Raw genomic sequence first — 25,866 nt, 5'->3', positions numbered from 1 at the left:
TGCCTGTGCAGAGGTCCCAGCCAAGCATAGAAATCTCTGTATTTTTATATCCTTCTAGACTCTTCACCTGTTCTTCGCGCCATGATTCAGACAACAGCAATGTTTGAGTCTGGGGTCTTCTTGCTTCTCATTGGATCTTTTTCTCTGATCTCAGATGGGCCTTTGTTTTGTTTAACTGTAGATATTGTTTATAGTCCATAGCTTTGAAGGTGCTGTTTTGTCTGAATTAATCTTTTTCTTCTCAGCAAAGTGCAGAGCAGGCCCTATCTCACAAATGTCCATAATGTTGTTGTGTTAGCCTTGAAGCCATCATTTTCTCTCCACTCAATTCCATTCTTCCCAGGAAAGTATGCATTAGGCCTTATTTTGCAGATGTTCAGTGTAGTCTGTAGCCACTTTCGGTAAATATGAGCAGAACTTTACAACACATAGCTTATTAAGTAACATGAAGCAGATAGTATATTAAAAATCACACAACTTTGTAATTCTAGGTGATTCATTCTATTAGTACACATTTACTTAAGCTAAATGATTGATATGAAAGCTAAACTGGGCTCATCCAGTGATCTACGAGCAGTAAAAACCATTGCCATACAGCCAACTTATTTAGCAGAGAGAGATCCCAGTAGGCTCCCCCAGGCTGTCATATTTATAGAATAAAGTGCTTGACTCGTAGTCAAATTGCATACGGGGGAAAAGCATGCACGAGACTTCTTGCACCCACAACCTATCGATGTTCAGTGCACCCTTCTGCTTCATTGTGGGTTTCATAAAAGGAGTTCTTGGCCTGGCTGCAGCTCAGGCCTTCACCTCCTTTGGGGTCTGTACCAAACTGGTGCTGGTTTGGCTGGGGACGGTCGAGTGCATCTGCCACAATCCATTGGTCCCAAAGACCATCATTGTCTCTTGCAAGCAAAGGAATTACAGATGCAGCTTAAGAGATTTGTGCAAGGCTGTGAATCAGTTGCCAAAACCAGGAAGGGTGCTACTTCTGACTCCCTGCCCAGACTGCTCCTTTCTCCCAGCATTTGCACCCACAAAACACTCAAAGTTTAATCTTCCAGTGCTGCCTCTGTCCCCTTGTCTGTTCTCCTTTCATTGACTGGAGCTTCATCTTCTTCAGGGTGAAATAGGCCCAGGAGGTCAGCAATCTGAGAGTCTGAAAGGAGCTCCTTCCATTGCCTCCTCACTTCTCAGTGTCTGATTTTCCTGGCCCTGAAAACCAGGTTGTCAGCATATTTCTTATCATCTTTCTTCGCTTAGCAGTTACTCGACGTAAGTACAAATGAGTCTGTTGCTACCTCGCAGCTAAGCAAATAGAGTGAACAAATGGCATTTGAACAACATTTTTTTATTGCTGTTTGTCCAGGGTGTTAAGCAAAAGCATTTTTCAGAGGAATAGGGATATTTTCTACTAGACAGCTGTGTGTGCAAACGGACTCATGTACACGTGTTGCTAAATCCAGAAAAATCTGCGAACCACAAAACTTGTATTCTGGGAAAAATGCCAGTAGTCCGTTCCCTAGATCCAAGTTGTACAGTGAGTTAGAGAGAGGCACAGAGGAAAGAGAAGATGGTAGGGGAAGACATTTCTTCTGCACTGAAAAAATATGGGTAGAAGAGCTGGTTTGGGTGAGCTAAGTTTTCAGCCTATAAGATCATTACACGCCTTTCTCTTCAAGTATGAGTATTCGTTTTGATTTCAGCCGCGGTCAAAATCTCTCCTCTCCAATTTCTCTCTCTCTCCCTCCCACGCTCTATGCAAACAAGGAAGCAACTTATACAATTTAGAGCAATTTCTTTTTATTTTTTCTTTAACAGAAGCAAGTCAACTGCACCAAAGAATCACTGAGAGTGTATACCATGCACCAATGGATCCATCCAATGCAAGCAGGTAACAACAGCTATCATGGCATATCAGGGCCATGTTTTGTCTTGCCTTTGTGCTTTTGCAGTATATTCATTCTTAGTTTTCTATGTTTTGCTTCCTGGGTATGAACTTACTGGATTGTCTTCAAATTCTTCAAAGACATGTAAATCCAGATAAAGGTTTTGTTCATGGGGAAACTAAAAATCACAATGCAGAATTCATTCCAAAGATGATAATTTGGTTTTGCAAAAGAACCATATGCTGCTGATGAATTCAAGTTTAGACAAAATGTATCAGAAAATTTCCAGGATGTTAAATTGAGCTGTCAGCAAATTTTTCTAATGACCCAATTGCTGGGTGAGTTTAATGCAAGTTGGCATGGGATATCACTGTAAAATTTTAACAGGATCAACAAAACCAAGAGATCTCAGGTAACACAGGCAGCCTTTAAAAGCTGTACAATTTGATGCAAGAAATTTTAAATAGATGCAGTGCTGTTAATCCTGCACCATGTTTTCTCTAGGCTTGGTTACATTTGCATTGTTTAACGTTTCAGGTGAAAAGGTTTAAGGGTGAAAATCTTTCAGCAAAACCACCTTGGAGGTAGGAGAAAACTATTCCAGTGAAATTTGAAATGCAATCACAAAAATGTTTCAAAGCAATCCAGATGTGTGTCGTTCTTACAAAGCTCTTAAAGTGAGAATTTTCAGAGCGGAAATTATGGACAAAATATGTCAACAGAAAATTATTTAACTCCAGGAAGAAAGGCCATTTGATTAGCCATTTGTCCTAGAGTGGATTAAACCAAAGGAAAAATGAAGTGCTTGTTGTCCTCACTCTGCCAACTGGCCAGAGAGAGAGAGGTGAGATGCTTCTGCTCCAAATGCTGGGTTATTATAGGATCAGGAAGAATATGGTAAGTCTTCATGAAAGAACAAAGCCCTGGGCTTTCATGAATGGAACAAAGTACAGATTGTCCTATTGGCTGTTATACAATAAACTGAGGCCACCTTGATGCTCTGTAAGATGCACCTCGGAGAGAAGCACGGACAGGGGAATTGCAGCACGAGGTGGTTTTCCACTGGCTGATGTGAAACTGTGGATCTAGAATTCTCAGACTGCGGAGCCTCTTCTGCAGCCTGTTTTGGGATGCTGGGTGGAGGCAAGGAGAGGAAGGAAGAAGTTAGACTTTGTGTTAGCCACCAACATGGGCGTAGTCTGTGTTTATGACTGATGTGACTAAGCAGCCCCAGTTGCGAAAGGTGCTCTAAGTAAGCCAGTGATAAGATAGTATTAGCTAAAGAGCAATCAGCATCATCAGTGCTCTGCCAGTGGTTGGAGGCTAATTAATTACTGAGGTTTTATTGAACTAATAGACACCGTCTCCTGGGTTGCTCATGTGTAACAGCGACTCTACTGTTTATTGGGAATCGTCAAACCTGTACTGTGACATTGGGGGAACACTCTCCTGCCCCGTATCTATTCGATGATGAAGACTGTCTCCTTTACTAGTTCATGTGCCATCACAGCACTTGCGGCTGCAATTCCAAGAGATAAGGCAGGGCTGGGCTGACTCACAGCTGGAGCTGAAGTGTCTGCGAAAGAGACTTAGAACCAGTGCCCAGGCAGCTATTGAATATCCTGAAGTACTGTTCAATCTATTTAAATTCTCTCTCTGTAACTTCTTCCCCAAAGTTTCAGTGTCTAATCCTAAAATGAGATGCCTTGTGGCGTTTATTGCTGCCGTGTCTCTCTCAAGGGATGGCTGCTGCATTTCAGTGATAATGAAATTATCTCTTTGTATTGTTTTCTAACCTGTTTAAACATATGAATCTCAAACAGACTATTGTTCTAACTGCTTAATTATCTGCTTTCTTGGAAATGACAGATTCAGTCATACATCCATGGAAAAATATCCCATACATATAGATACACACAAACACTTAGGAGTTTTGCTGCAGATTCTGTTTCAGAGAAGCTTGTGTGTTTTCTCAGTGTCTTTCTCACAGCTGTAAATCTTTAATTCTGTTAGCTGCATGTTTCACAGTTAGCCTAACTGGGAAGGAACAGAGAAAAAAGAATAAGGAAATGTGAGTGGGCTTTGGATTCGTTCCCATATTTATTTTAAGCCCCATTTTGTACCTGACATCAAGCTGCAAAATCACATTTTGATTTAGTACCAGGAGGTAACAGAGACCTCTGTTAAAGTTCCATCAGAAACAGGTCAGAGGTTAAAATACAAAGCAATGAGTCCCAGGCTGCCTTGTAGTTATAAAAGGTATTCACAGATCTCTAGTATTCCAAATGTTTTTAAGTTTATAATGACACCTTGGACATTCCCTTACAGCAAGACAAACCCTATGAATGTTAACTATAAGAGTTCATGTGATAATTGTAAACAGCAATGTGATTCCTGATACATGTTAACAACAAGCATTTTGGGAAAGAGTATTTCAAGTGTGTAGATATAATGAAATGTGTGGAACATTCAGTCTGCCAAGGGTAACAGTCGAACACTCACATTAAACCACCAGACATTTGCAAAATGATGAGGATAAGAACCATGAGAAAATCTTGCAGCACAAATGCCCCACAAACCTGGGGTAGGGGGGTCCTTCCCATTACAGATGCCAAGGCTGGTACCAGTGCAAATCTGGCAAGATGTATCCCCTTGTCTGTGGTTCAGCTGTAGTTTGAGATATCCCACTTGGATTCATATTTTCAAAGAGGAGAAGAAAGAGAAGCTGGAAGATCCTGGAGCCAGTAGCATCCATATGTTCCTTTGTGCATGGTATGACCTCTATGTAACCACCCAGTTCCCATTTCTCTCCTGGAGTCAAATACAATTATGCTGCAAAGGATGGAAAATGGGGCTCCTCTTTTCTAAACTGGTTTCCTACCCCTTCCTTCAAAATCTGTTGGACTTGCAAAAAGAGCTTGTGCAGACTTAACTAGTTTGTCCCTCCATTTTTCCCTTCTCAGCTCTCACTAAAGTCATCCCTTACTGCATGGGAAGGAGGTGGGACCTAGAACAGCTTTTTCCACCATACCTGCCTACACAGATGTAAAATTCATAGTGTACACAATTTTAAAACATGCCTTTTGTTCCTTAAGCTTCCATATCTGAGGGTAAGAAAGAATGCTTAGTGCTCAGGTATTAAGCAGGAATGTAACTATTTTTGTATTTCTCTTGTCCGAAGGTATAGCCGAAAGTCATCAAGTTTATATGAAAACAAATCTGAGACATCAAATGTGGAAGCATCTAACAATAAAAACAGGAATTCCAGTCCCAGCGCCAGACAAAAGAGAGGTAGGAGTTCTGACACAGAGCTTTTTGCTTCCGAAGGGTAATATTTTTATTTTTGCACACTCATTTCTAGAGTTTGATGAGGATTATTTAAATGTATGTTTTTTTAAACCCAGCATCAAAAAACAACAATGCTACAAAGCTGAGTGACTGTACTGTGAAACTTCTTAAACACCAAAAAGTATTACCAGTTTAGGATTTTTTAAGTTTGAGTTTTGATGCATTATAGCGCTGTTTATACAACTTGTGTTTTTTAAAAATATAATTTGGGGGGATAGTATGTGTATTTTAGCCTTCTATATCCTGGTTAAGTATTTGGATTCATATTTATTTTTAGGATTGTCAATGGACTTTGCTAACAAATTTCCTTGCTTTATGTTGAAGAGATTTTTTGCCTCCTCTGTATATAGGTTCCCCTCTAGAGTATAATAAATAAGCGCACATGCAATCACTCAAAGTCCCTCCATTATTTGAGGCCATGAATACAATAGATGTAGTCTGTACAATGTAGGTTGAAATGAACATTAAAAAGAAACTGGATGTCATGTGATAGCAGAGGAACAGAAAATCTTTCAACACCAGTTTCTCTTTTAGGTAGTATTTTTAGATGTTAAAGCAATGACTTTTCTAATAATATAAAAGGAAAATCATGAGGTCTTAAAAGAAGAAATGAATGTCCAAATTAGGCTTAAAGTGACAGCAAGCTCCTTTATAAATACAGATGGTAAAAAAAGTTGATTTTTTTTTTCTTTGAAAAATTGGCTATTCACCAAAAAATTTTTCATTGCATTAAGTTTTCATTCTGGGAAGAAAGTTATGGATTCTTCATTTAAAAATCCAGTTTTATTAATTAAAACCCTGCTTCAGTAATTTTTTTTTAATAAGATTTTTTTTTAAGTAATTAAAAAAAAAAAAAAGTTGAAAAGCCATCTTTCATTTGAAATTCATAAACCCTATTTAAAAAAAAAAAAATCCAGGAAAATTATTGGTGTTTTTAAATCGAACATACACAAGAGTGTGGGAACCGGGATGACCCTGGATGCCCGTTTTCACTGTTCTGCTTTCCCATGGGCGGTGCCTCGGGGCTCTGCTGTGACTGCCGGCTCAGCCCCCGCACCCCCCGGCTGCGGGATGTGCGCGTCCCACCCAAACTGTCAGTTGTGTCCCTGGGAGGCACCAGAGCCTCCAGCTGGGACTCCGCAGGGGCTGAACTCGTCCTAAAAATGTGCAGTGAGGTCCTGCTTCGGAAGGTGCAGAGGTGCTGCTGCTCGGCCCAAGCTGGCTCTGTTGTGCCACCTACTGACTGAAATACTCTCAATATCTAGGTAATCTCAACGCAGGTTATTTTGAAATACCGTTTTCTTTCTATAGTACAGAGGGGGAGGGCACTATTGGCAAGATATGTCGGTTTCATTATTCTTGTGGCTAAGTGCCTGTGACTGAGTTATCTACATATAAAAGAGTGTTTTGTGTGGACCTGATTGGTAGATTCACTGACTTGAAGCTATATGGGAGCAGAGTCCTGCAGGAACCTCTGGAGACCAGCTAGCCTAACCAACCACTTTGCTCAAAGCAGGGTCAACTGCAGCAAGTTGCTCAGGGCCATGTCCAGTTGGGTTCTAAGTATCTCCAAAGATGCAGACTCCACAAGTGCCTTGGGGACGCTGTCCCAGTCTTTAACCACCTTCACAGCAAAATAAGGTTTTTTTCATATTATTAAATGGAATTTTCCGTATTTCAGTTTGTGCCCATTGCCTCTCTCACCCTGTCACTGGGCTCCACTGACAAGTGTCTGGCTCCATCTTCTTTAATCACTCCCATCAGGAATTTATATAAATTGATAAGATCCTCCTGAGCCTTTTCTTCTCCAAGCTGAACAATCCCAGCTCTCCCACTCTCTCCTCATGTCAGCTACTGCAATCCCTTAATCATCTTAATGGCTTTTCGCTGGATCCGCTCAAGTGTGTCTGTATCTGTCTTGTCCGGGGGGGCCCAGGAGAGGTAAGAGCACTCCGGTTTGTCTCACTTGTGCTGAGTAGAGGGGAAGCATCACCTCCCCAGACCTGCTGGCAAGGCTCTGCCTAACTCAGCCTAGGATGCTCTTGGCCCTCTTTGCCACAAGGATGCATTACAGGCTCATATTCAACCTGTTGTCCATCAGGACCTAGTCTTTATTATGTTTGAAATGGTTTCCAGGGCTATTTGGTATATCTGCAGAAGGAAAGGTTTGAAATAACTCAAGTGGAGATAACATGTCTTTAGAGACCAGTCTCTAATGATTGCCTGGTGCTGGGAAGCTGTGAGAACTTGTTAAATCCTAAGGGGTCTGTCAGTGAAGTGGTATAATTGCATAGTTGAAGAACTAGCTTATAAACCTTCCCCCTATATACATGCATTGTTGTACTTGCTGCATGACTCTGTGATCATCAGATACTATGGATGTTTTTTCTCTTTGCAAACAAAGTAAATATATTTTATACACCAGTTTCTGGATTCTTTATAAGCTACAGTATTTTTACAAAGTTTGTCTGGCAGTGGGAGCAGCCATGGCAGGGAATGGCCCTTAGGACGACACAGGCGGTTGGAAAGTCAAACGCTCCCCAGTGCGCCTGTGGGCAGCCCCAAAGCTGAAACCGCCTCTTGGTAGCGGTTCCTCACCAGATGCACCTGCCTGGCCCAAAGCTGGCGTGAGGCCTCCGGCTGGAAGGAGCTGAACCACACTGGCATACTTCTGTATTGTTAAAATCTGTTCATCTCACACCCACCTACACATGCAGCACCTTGGATCCTGGGTTATCTTGGCTGCAAATCAGGAAGTGATGGGATGCGCTTTCCTTTGGAAGCACAGCTTGTCTGTCTGTTGCTTGTCTGTCAGTGTGGAGTCACTGTCTCTTCACATTCCCTTTGTACTTCTGGTCTTCCTTTATGACTCTAATGATTCTCACTTGGCAGTGTATGAAATAAAGAGGAGGAGAAAGCAAGTGGTTAAATCCTAAGGCACAGAACCAGGCAGCCAGCACATGGCTTTTCTCCTGGTCTTTTGCCATAAACCTGCTGTGGGCTACCTGCCCACACAAAGAAAGGGGCAGATGCAGAATATGGCAGGAATGCATGGACCTGGGGGGGTTGATCTAGGTCCACCTCTTTCCTGCAATGCAAGTAACTGATTATCTTTCAAACCCAGAGTCTCAGGACCTAGACCCGCCTGTGACTGATCTCTCTAAAGGTGACTGCCAGGCAGCATGGCTGGCTTACTCCTGTAGGAGCCTGGCATGTAAGCTTTGCTGGCATGGCACTCCTTACATCCCAGCAATTCATGAGATCAAATGCATGACTGTATGTTGGCTTTGGAGGCTGTTAGAAAGACGTCAGCAGGTAAGGCTGGCGATGGCAGACTCTTCAGCGCTAGTGCTGGGTAGCAGCAGCGGGACTGCTCACAACACTGGCTGGCTGTATGTGTCCTGCACTGCAAGGCTTCTTCTCTCGTTTTTCCTTACAACCTTGCTGTTCCAACCACAATGATGTGTTTTCATAGTAAAAGGCACTAGGTCCTTTGTAATGAGCTTGCTGCTGAACTGTATTTTCCTTTGATGAGAGCTACATCCCTTCACCTGTTTTTCTTTGGTTTCGTTTTGTTGTTGTTCTCCATTAAACTCAGTGAGCCAAACTCAACCCAGGGGCTCTGTTTGGCTCAGCTGGTTTAATCACCCTGGCCTCATGTCACCTCTCTAATTGATTAGCTCTTGCTCAGGCTTGAACTGAATCAAAATTTATTTATTTACTTTAAGTTGTCATCCAGTGCTAACCTTTCCTTTCCCATAAGCTGAACAGCTGACCCTTCCTTCCTTATTTCTCTTCCCTTTCCCTCTTTCTCCTAGTTGATGCTTCCACCAGCCTTAACCTTGAGCGCACAGCGCTTGCTAGAAAGCGATTCACATTGCAAGGTCTTTCCAACCGCAGAGCTCCACCCAAAGGTAAAATCACCCCATGCAGTATTTGGTCTCTGGCCATCTGTCTCCTGCACTCCCACAATCCCACAATGTTCTCTCCATCCCATAGTGCCATCCATCACTATTTCCTAAAGTGCTGCCACATCTCACCAAAATGCTCCTGTCTGACACACACATATGGCTCCTCTTCTCAAAGATGCCGTTACCAAAAATCGGTCCCACGGCAGTGTTTGCAAAGCAACCTTTGAGTTGACTGGTTGCATATTTTACTGGTGCACAGTGCAAATAAATTTTATTTCCTGTTTCTCTCAAGGGCCAAAGTGCGAACCTTTTTTAAGCTACGAACCAAACTTCTTTCAGCAGTTTACTGACTTGAAGGGAAGAGTATCATTGTGTTGTGCTACATGAGATTTTTATGTGTCAAATAGTTCATTGGTTGGACTCTCTGTTTTTTCAAATGTTGCTCAGCCGCGGCCTAGTGGTTACACTGAGGAACCAGAATTCAGAGGATCTGGGGTTTATTTCTATTTCTACTTAATTACACTATATAACACTGTAAAATGGTATGTTCTGAGTCTTTGTGCATAAATGGTTAGAAGACATTGAATATCCATGAGTAGAGAGCATTCCATGTTCCTGTGATGGCTGTACAAGGAAGAGACTTTAAAGGAAAGAAAGAAATGTGAATAGAAATGAAATTGAATGACTATTTGCAATTACTTTCTGAAAAGATAATGTAATTACTCTTTTTATTGTTATTGTATGACTTTTCTCCTGTTCTGATAAATTATATTTCTTCTGTCAGACAAAGGGTTAGTGTGCAGCAATGGAGAGGGTGAACATCAAAAGAAGAAGAAGCTAGATGCAAAAAATAAGAATTACAACATTATAAAGTAGATGAAAATATACTAAAAGCCAGCACAGCCATAAGATTTTGGCTGCAAGGTTAAGGCTGCACTTGGTAGTAAGATCCAAGACGGACCAGTTCAATATTCTGAATACAAAAAGGGGAGTGGTTTTCAGATCCCGTGACTTGGGGAAATCAATTACAAAATACAGATTTCAGAAATGAAGCAATTTGGACAAGTTTGGATCTGCAGTTTTGGTTTGGGCCTCCTTTGATCTTTTATCTGAATTTTGCTTGTCATGTGAAATGTCTTGCCTTTTATTCCGTCATTCTGTGTTCCAGACAGCATGGCACAGTTCAGAAGAGTCGTACTCCCTAAGCCTTAGGCACTATCAGCTCAAAGTCTTCCTGGCTCTGGTTACTTGCGGTTCCTGTGACACACCTCCATTACATAATGTCCCATTTCTCCTTGTTGTGCTGTTCAGCTGCTAATCTGGTCCTGGCCAGAGGAAACCAGCTGGGAAATAGCTTGGAGGATTTGCAGAGCGTGGTCGTTGCTGTGGGCAGTGATGATGCAAAGCTGTGTTAGCACTGTATGGACTGGCTGTGAAGGCAGGTCAGAAGCTGTGAGAACATAATGGGAAAGTTACTGCAAGAAGCTTGTCCTGCTCTTGACCCCACTGTCTAAAGATTTGTTACTGGTCACGGCAGGAGATGGCATACTGAGCTGAGCACTCTTTGGTTCAGACCCACTGTGTCTGTACATCTCCAGAACACATAAAAGGGAAAGTTTATACAATGAAATAACAAGACTAGGGGGAAAACAATATTTCCTGATACATATCAACTGCCAGTGGAGCAGGGATGCTCAAAGCATTGCTGAACTGTCTGTCCGGGCTGGACATGATGGGGTAGAAAATGTTGTATATAAGCACTTTGGTGTTTTAACCAAAGAAATGCTGATGTCTGGCAGAGAAACTTTACCATGCTGCACTCCAGTGCAGAGACCCCGAGGTGGCCACACCAGAACTGGCACCAAAGCGTGCGAAAGCCCAAACTCATAGCACTCGGCATCTCCCCTCCTTAGGTTGGCATTAGTCGTCCTGGTTTGCAGAGCCAAGCTCAAATTCCTTGGAACTGGCGCAGAGCCTCTAGGAGCTGCATGATGTGGTGTATATGTAGCCCAACAGCATCGTTATGAAGTGAAATTGTCTTTTTATTTTAATAAGGGCAGTTACATCAGCCTAAACGTGGAGTTAATCCTTTGTAGAGCAGTTTAAACTCTCATTTTTCTTCAGCCTTTTTGGAGGTGTGAATAAGGAGGTACTTGAATATAAGTGCTTTTATGAGTAAATTGATAAGTAAGTGCATTGGCAGATAGAGGATTTACAGTCTTTCTACAGTAGCCAATCTACAGTTAAAATTGCCTGAGATTTTAGGGAGCTAATACAGTTTCCTGATGTTTTGGCATAATAAAACCTTATAGGAATTGCAGTTCAACCGGTCACACTAATTTCTGCTCTGCTGGAAACATACAGTGAATGTGACATTTACTAGGCAGAAATACGGAAAAAACGAAGTAAGGAGAAGTGTTGTGTGACTGAACATTAAAATAAGGAAATATGAAGATGAGGAATAGGAAAGAGAATTTTAAGATCCCTGGCAAGGAAATCTTCACAGTAGTATAGTTCTGCACAAGATATTTAAACCTGAAATATAAAATCACCTGAAACTTCTTTTACTCCAGTGCTGTATGCTATTTAATAATGGGGAGGGGGGGAAAAAAAAAGAGAGAGAGAGAAAATAAGATAGACATAGTAAGAGAAAGGAGGCAGTTGGAATAGAAAAGTGTCTCTGAATCACAGGCACCATTTTCATTTTTGCCTAAATATTTCTTTGATATTTTTAAAAATGAAAACATGAAAATCATAAATAGTTTTTGACAAATCTGAAAAGCTTCAACAGAAGATTTAAAGCCATTTCTAATACCATTTTCAACTGAGGTTGTGTCCTGGTGTTCATGTATCTTACTGAAACTGAGACACGAAGCATATGAGTAGCTTTGCTCATGTCTCAATGGAAATACTCGAGTAATGCAGCACATGTGCTTAGAGTGTTTTCAGCAGAAGATAATAAAAGTTAATCCTGAAATATTTGTAAGCAAGCAATGTTGTCTCTCAAGTGGCACTGCTGCCATTGGTAGGTGCAAGAAGTATAGTGAGAGAGAAGGTTTTCAGGCATTCACACAGTTAACTTCTAGAAATGGCAAATGTGAACTCCAAACCATTCATGTTTGGTTTTCAGTGTATTTCAGGTCAATCGTCCCAGAACAAGCAGTTCAGTGTCTAAAATAATCCAAGTTTCATCTGTAGACACACACCCCATTCTAACCATCCTGCTCATCTGTCTGTTTTGTAGCTGTGCTTAGACACTACTTGGTTGCTAAAATATTAATTGGCATGTCTCCTTTCTGAAGTATTAAAATTAGTGCAATTGGAATTGCTTTAAAAATATGTTAATATGAACTCTCTTCTGTGATTTTTTACTTTGTTGAGGGAATTTTTCCTGTCTATTTTAGTGGAGCAACCTACCTTTTATTTACCCTTTTCCAGCTGCTGCTTTGCTTTGGACATCTTTTACCCTCAGTGCTTATTAACCTCTAACCCTGCCCTGCATTGCATCTGTCTGTTCTCCCAGATCCAGAATCTAAGGAGAGAGAAGTTACCCGTCGCTTTTCCCTAGCCTCCTCCATCAGCTCCACAGTTAATGCTTCTGCTGTGACCAAAGGTACCGTCCTGCTGCTTGCTTAGCTACCCTTGTCCCTTCCTGCCGACTGACACATTTACTGCCAAATGCTGTTCACAAAGTGAGTACATCAGGCTCAATTTTTATAAATGCAGGAGTTTCCAGCAGAAGAAGAGTCAGGACCAGCATAACCGCTGCAGCGAGGCAGGCCAAGACATTTTAAATGTATATCAAGGTGTACTGCCAGCATATATAGTGACTCTTCTCAGTTTCTTTGTAATAGGCTTCAAAGAATGGTGCTGGTTTCCATGGAAACTGGATTAATTTTTGGCTGATGTGGGGTTAGGTTTCCAACTTCTCCCTGGTTTGGATTAACTGAAATTCAATAGAAATTATTTCTCCGTTTCCTTAAAGCTGTTTAGGATTTTTGCTGTCAAAAAGGAGAGAATCTCCTCATTGCGTAGCAGACATCAGATGGTAAGAAAGCCCGAAGTGAAGCTGAAAATGGAGTAACAACAGATGCTAGTTTTAAGAATATTTAGCATAATCACAGTTTTGATTAGAAATTATAATTGTAAGGACATTTTCAGACATGTAAGGGAGCTAGGTGCCCAGAACACATGAACTCTATGCAGTTCTTGTGGGAACTTATTAAAGTTTTATTTTTGGGCTGCTGCATACGGCTGCATGCTGATCCCCACTGTGAACATCGCAGCTCCATCATATCGCCAGTCCTCCACACGTGGAGCCAGGACACAGGAGAAGTCCGGGACATGGAGTTGTGACTGGTGCTCTCCAGTTCTGTGGGGCAGAAGTGTTGGATTTTGTGGGCTCTTCCGTGCCAGCCTCCTGGGTAGAAAGCTGAGATTGCGATTGTGCCTGCGTTAGTGCCATCTCCTGGACAAAGCACGAGAGTAAAAAAGCTGTGAAACCTGACTGGAAGCAGATACATTTACTATGCTTTAATGTTTTTTGCAAAAAATATTCTGCTTCCTATCCACGTCACAAAAGTATCTATCCTCAGCACCTAGAATTTAGGGGTTGGTCATTTTTCTGGGGGAACGTATTAGGCAGGCAGTGTTTCCAGGTAATGGGAAAGCGAGTTTCTCCTTTAACAGTATTTACAGCCTTGTGACTCTGCAAACTTCACACAGGTCCCCTTGTTCCTGCAGTTAAAGTCAAGAGACATGAAATAAAGAGTGACCCAACTCCCCTGGGGTTTGAAGGTATGAGTATTTCCATCCTGCATGAAAACCTGTTTGGCAATCTTTTGATATTATTCACCGAATTCACATCTCATCCCTGCTGGTAGATGACACTGGAGTCTGTTATGGGTTTGGTGTCAGTTTATCTGTTTAACTGTGATAAACACAGCTTGTCACCCCTTTGCCTGTCCCCTGCACTCATGCCATATTTACCAACTTTCATCTAGGGATGGGCATAAATTAAAACCTGTTTTGGGAAGTAATGCTCTAGACTGTGATCTGGATCTGGATTTTCTGCCTGGCTTCTCCCTCACTCTGTTGGGTGCAGCAGCAGGGAGCCAAGGGGCTACTTTTCACCTTCACCTGCAGTCTGGCCGCTCGCATCTCTCTTCCCTTGTTAGTGTCTATACCTAATAAGAGGAGCAGGAGCCATGTGCATGAAGACTACAGCAGAGTCTCCACTCTGCATTAATATCCATTTAAGGTGCAGTGTTTCATTTCAGCCAAGCAGAATTTCCACCTATTTGTTGCAGCAGATTAATTAATTGTTTAATAAACAATACCAAAGAATTAAAACGGGAAGTTATTGCCCTGCTGTTGGAAGAACACTAGCTTCCATTGTCAGCTTTTCCCTTTACGTGAGGATTTAGAATCATAGAATAGTTTGGGTTGTAAGGGACCTTCAAAGGTCCCTCAGTCCAACCCCCAATTTTTTGCCAGAGCATGTTGCTTTGTGGGGCACAAGGAGTCACATACCCTTGTTGTAGGATAGGGAGAAGAGACATGTAAGCTGAGGAATCCTTTAATGGGATTGTGTTGCTCTGTACAAAACCTTGGTAAAAAGGGCAGGTGGCCAGGTCAGTGATGGAACTGGTGACATATTGCAGTTATCTCTTATGTCACTCCCAGTAGAAGAGGACACTGAACAGAGAGGTTGGCAGAAACAGTTCAGAGGCAGCAGACGAAGCAGTGTTTTTGCCGTTTGCAGAATATTTCCTCTTGCCAGTGCCCCCAGCACTAAGTTTGGAATCATCCTGGCACACAGCAGCAGAGTTTCCCAAACTGTGGTGTTGATACCTTGCTTTCCTCACTGGCAGATACTTCTGATCTCAGTATATCATGTGGCTGCAGAGACAGGGGGTATTTTGAGGTGCAAGTGCTATCTCTGTAGGATAGAGCTGAGTTGATCCTCACTGGTTAGAAACATGGTCCTACTGCACAACATTCCTCACTCCAGGCTGAGTTTCTTTAAGTAGGAAACAATGATCATTATCAACCCTTTACCAGAAGATAATGCTGCTATTTCCAGAGTTCTGACAGCATTAATAACAGAAAGGATTTGATGTGCTTAGATAAAAACTTCCCCCACAAAATTGCATTTCATTCCTCAAGAGTGAAATAATTCATTTCTGGCTGGGAAGAAGAGCCTCCCTGGTCCCCTTTCATTGCTATATGGATGGGCATCAAAACAATATAGTACCACTTACAGAATTATTTGAAATGCTGCAAGGAAAAGATGTTAAAAATGTCTAAGGGAGCTGTAGTGAAATAGAACACTGCACTATCCACCCAGCAATCGTTTTCCTTAATTAACATCAGTATTTCTGTTTGATTCATTTGGCTGTTCTCTGTCCTTCTCAGACTTACAGTTTTTCTGTGGAATGCTGCTGTCTTTTCACTCATTTGTGCTGGTCTTGTGTCTCCTCTTTGGACCCCAGTCCACCTCTTTGTTAAAGAGACTGCCAGTTGCAGAGGTGATACAGGAATTCTCTTTGTACTGGTTGTCTGATCTCTATTTCACCTTGAAGACACAAAATTGTACTTCCTGTCGCAGATGCTTTTGAGAACACCATATTGGCCCAGACTAAATGTAATACCGGTTCCACCATGAGACCCGTACCTAGATCTGCTTCACAGACAGGTAAAGAAAATGAAAACATTTATCATCTCAAATTGAGAGTGTAATATAAATTTATGAAAATATTGACCCTCTTTAACTTAAAGAGATTTTTCTCTTTTAACGAATATTATTCCTTGTGAAGGCAATAAAAGAACAAGCTGGGATCACTAGCAGATATAGAAACAATGTGCCAGATTCTGCTTTTCTGTAGGTCAGGCACAGCTGAAAAGAATGCTTTTAACTGATGTCAGAAAGCTCAGAATTTGATCTGCGTTATTTTATAGCTTGAACGAGGTACATAAAACTTAGCCTATTTCTTAGCCTCTGAAATTAGAATAGCAATTTGCATGGAAGAGGAAGGCTGATGCATGTATTTGTAAGGAATCCTTGCTGTTTAGGTTTCTGTCTTGGATGCTTCATACAAAGGACAGTAGCAAAAGATTGCAGAAGCTTTTTCTAAGTGGGAAGGGGGACATCTTTTTCTTTGGGTGTTTGTAGCCCAGCCTGTGAATTGGAACTAAAATTGTTACAGCAGTTTAAAGCCAATTAGCATCAATGTATTCTTGTACATTTAGACAGCTGCTGGTATTTTGCTGGTGTGATTCCACTGATACAACCTATGGGGTTCAGTTTGATACTCTGCATGGTCTGTAATTGAAATTGTTCAGCCTCAAAATTCTGTTGGTACAGACCTTGGCAGGGATACTCACAACTCAGCACATGAATGCTGCTTCGGAGGCAAGTTTACACCTTGAAAAGTACAGATGAGCTAACAATAAATGTAGGGTTATAACTGGGGATGCTGCTCTGGTGGAAGAAGGTCACTGTCTCTGTTGTAACCGAATAGTCGTGGTTGGGACACACAGTGCCCTGATGGAACAGGAGGGAGAGAAGGGGCTGCAGAGCTGCGTGGCCGCATGTTGCACCAAGCAGCGCCTGCAGCAGGGATGTTATGCATGGGGAGGGATTAAATAAACCTATTTCTCTGTGATCAGATCAGTTTTCTGTTTACTCCATGAAGTGCCTGGCTTGGGCTTAGTACTGTCTCAGGCCAGGGTTTGTTTTGAGTTGTGAGTGCTGGGTTATGTATAATCCCACTGCATGAGCATCTGGCTCCGTGCCTTGCTGTCGGAGCGCTGCTCTGCCTTGTCCAGAGCCCACAGGCTGCAAAGAGCTCGATTTAGCATCTGCTCAGCCCAGGTCCCTGTGAATCAGCTAGTATCCAGCAGGTACAGTAAGCAGGAAGGCACAAGGTGATTTGACCGACTGCATTCAGCTTGTGTCTTTCTGGGCTGCAGGATCCCTTGGCCGAGGCAAGGTCTATATCCTCCTAGCTGGCCTATAGTCATCCGTGTCAGAAAAGGGATGGACATGCAGTGCAAAGGAAAGCTAGATTGCCCTCTGTGGGGGGGAGGCCGAGGTACCTTTCCAGCATGGGAGCCTCAGGCAGGCAGGTATTGTAAAGCCCAGCCTGAATTTCCCTCAGGGCACATCCTCTAGGTGTGCCTTGGCAGGTAGAGAGATTGACTCGTGTTTGGGCTGGAAATCTCTCATTAGGTATTTTCCACTGTGCTGGGGTGGTTTTGGGTGTAAAGCGTGCAACTAGACTGCTAACAGCAGTCTGCGAATGAGATCTTGTCTACCTATCACCAAAGGTCTGGTTGTCTTTGTGCCTTGCCGTTCACCCTGTCCCTTCCCTGCACTTCTAACCTGCTCTGGGGTATAAGCTTGTAAGTGGCTTAGGGGGTAATAACACCTCAGGGTGGATGGAGATGAGAAGTCAACCAAAATTCAATCACTTCGGGTTTCAATTTTTAGATAAATGTATGGAGATAAGCTGGAAACTGAGTGAGCACAGCCTTCTGAAAATCACATCACTAAAAGTTATCATTTGCTACAGTGCTTGCTCTGCAGAAAGATTCCTGGTCCTTGCTTTTTGTACCTCCTGAACTGAAGAGATTTAGTAATGCTAAACACTCAGGGTATTGATGGACATGCACACCGTGGCCACACAATCTGCCTTCCCACAAATGGCAGCAAGCAGTACAGAGTTTTAGAGAGAGAATAGTGGCTGCAATGTAATTTTATGGCAAAATCAGAGAACAAGCTGTAAAAAGTTACAAGCAATTCAATAAGTGGAATAGTGGGAAGTGAATCCGTGACATTTATTTTTAAAAAACTGAGTCTGAAAGAGGCTAACGATGGATAGCTAACTCTTTTTGGTTTATCTCCTTTGAAAAGGTTGGCCCAACAGGCAAATGCCATCTCTAGACACATTTGAAGATTTCGAAGCCATCCCCTCCAGCACAGATGAACTCTCCAACTCTTCTGACTTGGAAGAAGAGACCAACCCTAACAATGTAATACCTTTTTCAAATTACTCTAAGCCCTTTCCCAGTGCAATCTCCTCTTCTGTAAAGATCAGGATTTAACCTGCAAAGTTTGGGTTCATACCAGCCTCAAATTCATGGATCTGTGGAAAGACAGAAGATGGGAATTTGATTTAGAGTGTTGGGTGATTATTCCAAGACTATTTTGTTCATTAGGATCAGGACCATAAAATGTCACCCCATACTTATAAGCTGTAGTTTTACCTGTGCAGATAAGTTACAAAAGTGTGGGAAAGCTCTGGGCCTTTAAAAAAGTTATTTCAGACTTTTCTACATAACTTAACCTGGTGTCGCAAACCCAGTTTCTGTATCAGAATAATGGCTGGCTGGTTAATTCTAAAGCCTGAATGCACAGCACAGTTCTGTCCTAAGTTTGGAAAATATTTAACCTGGCATGATAAAAGGAATAAAGAGTGATACAATTCCCTACAGAAGAAATCCCTGCCAGCATGAAATGCCTAATTCAGTATTTAACTAATCTCACTCTGTCTTGCACAGTGTTCTTTCATCGATCATGACTGCATTTCTGATGCATTGTTTCATTCATTTTAGGGGACCAATCTTTTTCGGGTAGAAGGCAGCTTTGACAGCTGTTTCCCAGATTCTCTTACACTTGAGGATGGAGATTTAGTGCAGTTTGTGCAAGAAGGAGAAAACGGTCAATGGTAAGTACAGCAGAGAGACAGAATTTGACAGGTAGAACTGCCATAATCTCCTGAAAACAAACCAGAAAATGTTCAGAGGAATGTCAAAGCCTCTTCAAAATCAATCCAAATCCACTCACCACATTGACCACAATGTGAAAGAGGCAGTGGGAGGCATGAATGTGCAAGTAGCTTTGGTTAATTCCACCTGATTGACTTTCAGCCCAAATGCTCGTGACATAAGACTTAAGATGACAGAAGTTTGCTTAAAGGAAACAAAGGGGAATATTTGGGTTTTCGACACTTTCTAGCAAAAAGGACAGCTGTCAAAGGCAGCACCCTTCCATAGGGTACATCAAAAAAATCCTCATGCCTCCCACCGAGCTGCAGCAGTGAACCAGAGTGCATTTTTAGCCCCAAAGGCTTAGGTGTAAGATGTGATTGACAAAATAGAATGAATCTGGCCCCCTTGAGCTCATGTATGTTCCAGTGTATTTGTTCTCTCTTGATGAAAAGTGAGTGTTAGGAACAGACCTGGCTGGGCATTTGAATTCTCTTTCCATGGGTAATTCGGAGGAAGAAGGTCTGATCTCTTTGAAGTGCCTGTGCAGTCAGACCCTTCACTCAGAACTGACATGCAGCTGAGATGGGAGCAGGTCCTGTAGGGTGAAGTGGGTGGGAAGTGAACTAAAACCGTCCATCCCAGATGATATTTACAGCAAGGGGGATGGACAATATGAAAGATTCAGTTTCTTCAGCTCTGAATTTGGCCCAGGGTCTCGAACACAGGCCAAGGCCAGCGCTTCCTTGTCACACATTCTGCTTGCAAGTGAGCTCGTTCTGGGATACCGGGTCACCATCTGAGACTGCAGAAATGTACTGCCTTGGGTCCTCTGCCTTCAGCCTTGGTTTAGGAAATAGCTGCTCAACTTACACCTCTAAGAAACACAACCCAGGGAAAGGGAATGTAGAGAAATTCACTGACTGTTCTCTGAATTTTAGGTTAGTGAAGAAACTGGTCTCTGAGAAAAGCGACTGGGTTCCTTCCAGTATATTGCAGCCAGCAGAGGGGGACAGTAACAACATAATTAAGAACAGTAATGCAGGTAATGGAGGAAATGTATTTCTGGCATTTTAATTTTTTTTTACATACTAAAAAAAGATGTGATAAAAAGGATGTGATAAACAGTGCACTTCCTATATTAATGTCCTTGGCCTGAGTATTTGTCTGTGTTGCAGTCTCTGGTGATGTAGCTGAGCTAACCTGAAATTTGGTGCTTTGGGTGTCAGAACTAGTTAGGCAACAGAGCTTACCTTGCCATGGTTTAATTGTTTTCCATTTCCCAGGCAGAATTTGAATCTCCCCCCAGACTCCTGTGACTACCAGTACCTGGGCTGGCTACAGGCAAGGCATGTTGTAACGGCAGGATAGCTTTCATCTTGATGCAGCATTTGGAATTAGCTCAGCATCAGGGCGGTGGCTCTGATTTAGGTTTGAAAACATTAAAATCTCATGAACCATTACTGCTTTCATCGTATTTCATTGCTGGCTCCAAAGGCTGGAAAAAGGGCTGCTCTGGCAAGATTTCAGCCAAATCAGCACTAAAAGTCATCCTTCCTTCAGCTTTGATTCTGATCTAACACCCAAACAGGTTGCACTGGAAAAGCTGAATCTCAGCAACTCCGCAGATCAGAGGTTGAAATTTTAGATTGTTTTTTGCCCATCCTTACATATAATTTACCCAAATGTGTCCTGCTTTTTTTCTGGTAGCAGAAGAAAGCAAAATCCGTCACAGCTATTCCCTGGGGACTGCAATAGGGAGCTACCAGAATTTTCTTCTGAGTTACTGGGTTTTTTTGGTGGTTTGCTTTTTGCTTGTTTGGTGGGGCTTTTTGTTTGGTTTGGTTTGGGATTTGTTATAGTGGAGGAAAACCTTTTAAAAGTTAACTAGCACTCTTTGCTATGGTTTAAAGGGAGTTTGATGACTTCTGCTTCCTTCACCCCCACAGCAGGTCAGTTCTATCTTAACCCTCAGTGCCTAACTGTGGCTCTCATTTCTTTTGCATTTTTTAATGCTTCAAAAGAAAAAGCCACACACATGCTACAGTTCGTTACATACCCAAAGACCCTCCCTTACATTTAGTGCAGGCATCAAGAGAACGGTAGAATTGTGATTATTTATTTTTTATTTTATTTCAGGCTTTTAACAATGAACCTCAAGACTGTAGATGGAAAACCCTTTAGACGTGTTGTAGTGACAATGCCCATGTCCTCCTTTTCAGACATGTACAACGACTCCTGCAGTACGGCCTCAGTCGAGTCAGACACCAAGGAGAGCGAGGTGGCCAAAAGCTTCCCAGCAGAGCAGAGGGCTGGCAGCTGAACAGCAGGATCAGCCATCCTCAGGACCCCATCCAGCTCTTCATTTATTTTGGGTGGACACTGGATCCAAGTTGCCTTTCTCATAAGCTCTGAGGTTCATCATTCACTAAAACTTTATCAGCATGAACAGATGAGGGCTGTGCTGTCCACCTGTCAAGCTGGGAAAAACAAACTTGACAGGAGCATTAAACATCCAGAAAGCATCAAAACCCACCTTCAGTTTTAGAGGAAAAAAATGCTTCTCGCATTGATTATCAAACTGTTTCAGAAGACGTGGCCTAAATTAGGTCGACAGCAGAGCTGAAGAGTTACTATGCACGCACCTTTTGGCAACTTTGCTTGAACGTGGAGTTACTGCAGAGGGACACATGCACGGTCAGGGTTACAAGGTCTTGCTCTACCATGGGATCGACTGGAGGTTTTTCCATTTGCTTGCCTCTGGCAGTGCCTTCCCAGTCCTCCTTAATTCCAGCTGATACAACACAAACGTGCCCTTTTTGCTGATGGTCAACACCAAAAACATCCTATTTTAGGGTGGCTGTGGAAAGGAAACCTCTGACGTGGACCATCAGAGAGGCTTCCCACAGCAATGACGTGACTCCTTTTGCATGGCACAGTGAGTGACCTGCTGCAGACAGCATCACGTTGGGGTGATGCAAATGGCAACTCCTGGCTCTGAGGTGAAGGTGCAGGGCTTAGCAGGGAAGCAAAGACGTGTGTGACAGCTACTGTGACAAAAAAACCCATTTTGAATTCTTTTTACAATATAAGTCATTCCTCTGCCCCCTCTGCAGTGTGTGGTTGCTGGATCACAATCCTTTGCATTTGGTGCCGAGAATTCAATTGAATGCCATTTAATGTCATATTTTTGAGTAGACTGCATGCTTTCTGTGTGTGCCGGGCTACGGAGTAGACACATTTCATCCCCCATTTGGAATATACTTAAGCGTTGCAAATAGGCAGTGAGCATTAGATGCTCTGTTGAGTGGATAACGTGTTGTTGTTAAATACTTCTTTCCAGGACATTTGATTAAAGGACTGTACCAAATCTCTGCCACATAAGGATCTCATAATAGAATTATAGAATCATTTGGTAGGAAAAGACCTTTAAGATCATCGAGTCCAACCATAATGTATAATATAAAGTGATTACAGATATTATTATTCCTATACAAGCCATTAGCTCATTTAGAGCAGCTGTTAAGGTATGAAGGCATTTTGATAGTAATTGGGTCTTAAGTCCCACAAAAGCTGCTAGTATTTTAGTAAAGATAAGTATTGACTAAGGTTTGCAAACAGGCAAAGATGAGCCTGGTAAAAATGACCCTAGAAGCTCAAGAGTGAGTGTTTGGCTTTCACTATTACGTTTTTAATTTGTTTAACCCTGTGACTAGTGACCGTCTATGTAAATAATTAAGGGGACGAAAGCACTAAAAATGGAGATGAAGCAAAACCAAAAAACACTCTGAGCAAAAAAAAAAAACCAACCCACTCTGAACCTCTGAGCAAAATAATAGGAGACTCTAACATTTCTGCTATTGTCTTTGCAGGGACCTGAATGTTTTTCTTTGTGTCTCAGTGGAGGCTGGCATTGCAAATATCTTAGTGAGTCAGGATAGCTGTGAAGCAGGTAGATAGTCCCATTCAAGAAAAAGCCTTAGAGTAAAGGCTTATTCAGATTTTTTCCTGTGAAGGCTTATTGGTTAATTATGAGTTGCACTGTGGTGGTGAATTCCCATGGTTCTTGTAACCCTCAATATCTAAACTGTGATTTCAGAAGTTTTCTGTTCACAACTAAAGGACCTGAGAGTTCTGTACCTTTTGGAAGCTAATTTTGTCCTACGGAGATAAAAGCTTGTCTGTTTTGGTGCTGGTCATTTATCTTAAAAATGACATGTAGGCTCTCAGGAACATGAACCCTGTTAATCTACGGTAGTTATGAGCATCTTTAGGGAAGAACTGATTCCTTTCAGTCCCCTAAGGAAATATGCAGTGATGTTTTCTTGTAGTGCAATTATTTTATCCTCTCCTTAAAAGAGTTCATTTTGATTTCTTTATTACTTTCAGAAATTTTTTGCACAGCCTGGTAACAGTGCTTCTGTCTACCTCTGCCCTAAGCATAGGAGAGGAAAGGGGTAGGGAGCTTTGATTGCACATTAATAAATGTAGTAAGCACTTATGTGTGTGAGAGAGAGATGGGGAAGGGTTACCCTGGATATATGAAACTGCCAAAACTAGGATTTGTGACATTGCTGACAGATGGAAACATGAAACCTGCACTTTGGCGTTTCTCTGGAGGAATGTCATTCTAATGGTGAAATGGAAGTGGGAAGTCTCTCGACTGAAGATGAAAAATCAGGTATTGAGTTCATTTCCTACCTCTGCTGTGTGCAGGGTGACAGTGTGCTAGTCCTATATCCCCTGGTGCCTCGATATCTTCCTGTAGAATGGGAGCTACTGGATTTCCTGTGTGTCCAATGTGATGCTAAATTTTAGTATGTGTGCGAAAATCGAGGACCCTTCAGGGGAGAGCAAAGCATTCAACCCCGTATGTCCTGCTGTGCCCCCCGTGAGTGCCAGTGGTGGCATTCCCCGGAGCAGGGAAGAGGATTGCTGCACAAGTGTCTCCCCTCTCCCAGCTCACCATCTCACCATGACAACTGCAGAGGTACGGGCTGCATTAAAACAATTCTCCTCCCTACTCTGCTTTAGAAAACACTATTTTCGGACACTACTGAACCTGAGCAGGGAGCCCACAACTGTTAATTGTGTCTTTAACCCTCCTGCAGTGCCGGTGAGCCAAAGCAGTTCAAACTCAGACCATCCTGCAACCTTGGCAGCTGCTGCTGGGGAGTAACTGGGGCCCTTTGCCCAGTTGATGTCTGGGGTGCGAACGTCAGTGAGGCAGGGCCACCCTGCTGGTTTGGGGTTTTAAAGAATGAAGTTCAATGACAGATCAGGCTGCTGACAAGTCTGACAGCAGCCAACAAGAAGTAACCTGGCTTTGCTGAGAAGACAAAATGGGGTTTGATGACTTTTTTTTTTTTAAATAGTAGACAGGATAGTCTTTTAATTAGTGCATTTCTGTCAAGCAAGGTGATAATTAAGGGAATGACTCTCCATGTACAGTATAGAATATGATTTGGTGATGTCCAGCAAGACTAATGTGTATGTTAAGGTATACTTATTCTGTATATAGGTCTTTGACACCATCATTTTCAGGTAGATGGACCTAAAAATCATAGTTTCCAAATATGAATTTCATTTCAGTGTTGTTTGGAGATGACATAGTGAGCAGAAAGTCATTTAAAAGCAATGGTTGCCACTAAGTTTCAGTTGTAGAAGAGGCAAGGTCCAAAGTATGCTGCAGTATCACTTGTGCTTGAGCATTGTGCCCTTGCTGCTTGACCAGCGGGTCCGTGCCAGCTGCCTGGCTGTTCCCTCTGGGTCCAGACTAGTGAGACCTGCCCTCTGGGCTGAGGTTTTGACTTGGATGTCCTCCCTCTGCTCTGCTGCCAGCTTCTGTGGAACTTGCAGAAACTTCATATCCTCAAAGCTCTGCCTTCTGCTCAGTTGGATGTAGTTGGGCAACAGGCTCCTTCCTCATTGGCAGTAATGACAAACAGGTAAAAAGGCGTTTGCTGTGATACAAACGTCTTGCTTTTTTAATAAACAGGGCCAAAATATAATTAGGCCTGATCCTCTCCTCCTCTCACAGTCTAACCCCACTGGATGGAGAATCAGATCAATGGTCGTTGTCTGGATCATGAACAGCTGCGGCCAAACCACGTCTGAACACTGGCTTTTCTGCCCGTGACAACAGAGCTCTGTGTGTGTCTTATACGCTGGTTGTGTATGTGATGAAAAGCCATTTTATTATCCGTAATTTTCTTAGACTCTGAGATTTCAAACAGGGTTGAGTATGAGAAAGGCCATGTGCATTTTTTTCCAAAAATATTCAAAGCCTGACTTCAAATATATATATATGATTAGAAATATATGAGAATAAGATGAAAAAAGAGCCAAATTGTGTATTTCTTCTTGCAGCTTGAGCTGAAATAGCTGCTAAGATTTCCTCTCCCCAGCTGAGAATTGGTACAGTTTGTTTTTCTTACGTATTTTCCATGGTGTTGATAATGATGTATTTGTATATTGTGACTGATGAGAGATAATCAGACAGGGAAAGAGCACAGAATTACCTGTCCTTTTTTTCCAGTCAAGACAGAATGTATGAATTTATTACAAGAAAAAAGTGTGCAAATGAGCTTTCTGTAATTAGGCCATTCTGACCTGTGTAGAACCACACTTTGTTTGAAATTTATAAAAATTATAACTAGTACAAAATATTGTGGTTGATGTCTCTATATGAAGTAACAAGTCAAATGTGCTTTCTTTCTATTCAAAATAGGTATCGGTAACGGCACATCTGCACAGCTGAAAAAAATCCAGACATCTGTTCAATATAACTTTATTTGTCCAACACACATATCACAAAAGGCACAAAGTGACTTTTTTCCTTTATGCATCTTCCTTAGTCTTGTTCCTGAATCCCTGGGACTCGTAGGAGAGTGTAAATGCTCACATGGTTCAGAGTTGTGGATGCCAATGCTGCAGCCCTAAGGCAA

At 42.2% G+C, this 25,866-nt stretch overlaps 1 protein-coding gene across 1 annotated transcript in view; it reads left to right on the top strand.

Moving 5' to 3' along the window:
* MCF2L2 (MCF.2 cell line derived transforming sequence-like 2) overlaps positions 1-21,242 on the top strand; it is a 141,175-nt gene extending 119,933 nt beyond the window's left edge. Inside the window, exons 25-35 of the mRNA XM_065639965.1 lie at positions 1,822-1,894; positions 5,071-5,180; positions 8,362-8,403; positions 9,056-9,151; positions 12,672-12,761; positions 13,874-13,945; positions 15,759-15,845; positions 18,066-18,184; positions 18,767-18,879; positions 19,861-19,964; positions 21,142-21,242. Coding sequence (XP_065496037.1) covers positions 1,822-1,894; positions 5,071-5,180; positions 8,362-8,403; positions 9,056-9,151; positions 12,672-12,761; positions 13,874-13,945; positions 15,759-15,845; positions 18,066-18,184; positions 18,767-18,879; positions 19,861-19,964; positions 21,142-21,242 — 1,007 coding nt within the window. The remainder of the gene's footprint in view (positions 1-1,821; positions 1,895-5,070; positions 5,181-8,361; positions 8,404-9,055; positions 9,152-12,671; positions 12,762-13,873; positions 13,946-15,758; positions 15,846-18,065; positions 18,185-18,766; positions 18,880-19,860; positions 19,965-21,141) is intronic.
* The last annotated feature ends 4,624 nt before the right edge of the window (positions 21,243-25,866 follow it).

This window comes from Caloenas nicobarica, chromosome 8, assembly GCF_036013445.1.
Source record: "Caloenas nicobarica isolate bCalNic1 chromosome 8, bCalNic1.hap1, whole genome shotgun sequence".
Classification (NCBI taxonomy): domain Eukaryota; kingdom Metazoa; phylum Chordata; class Aves; order Columbiformes; family Columbidae; genus Caloenas; species Caloenas nicobarica.
This window is presented reverse-complemented; position numbering and strand designations above follow the sequence as displayed.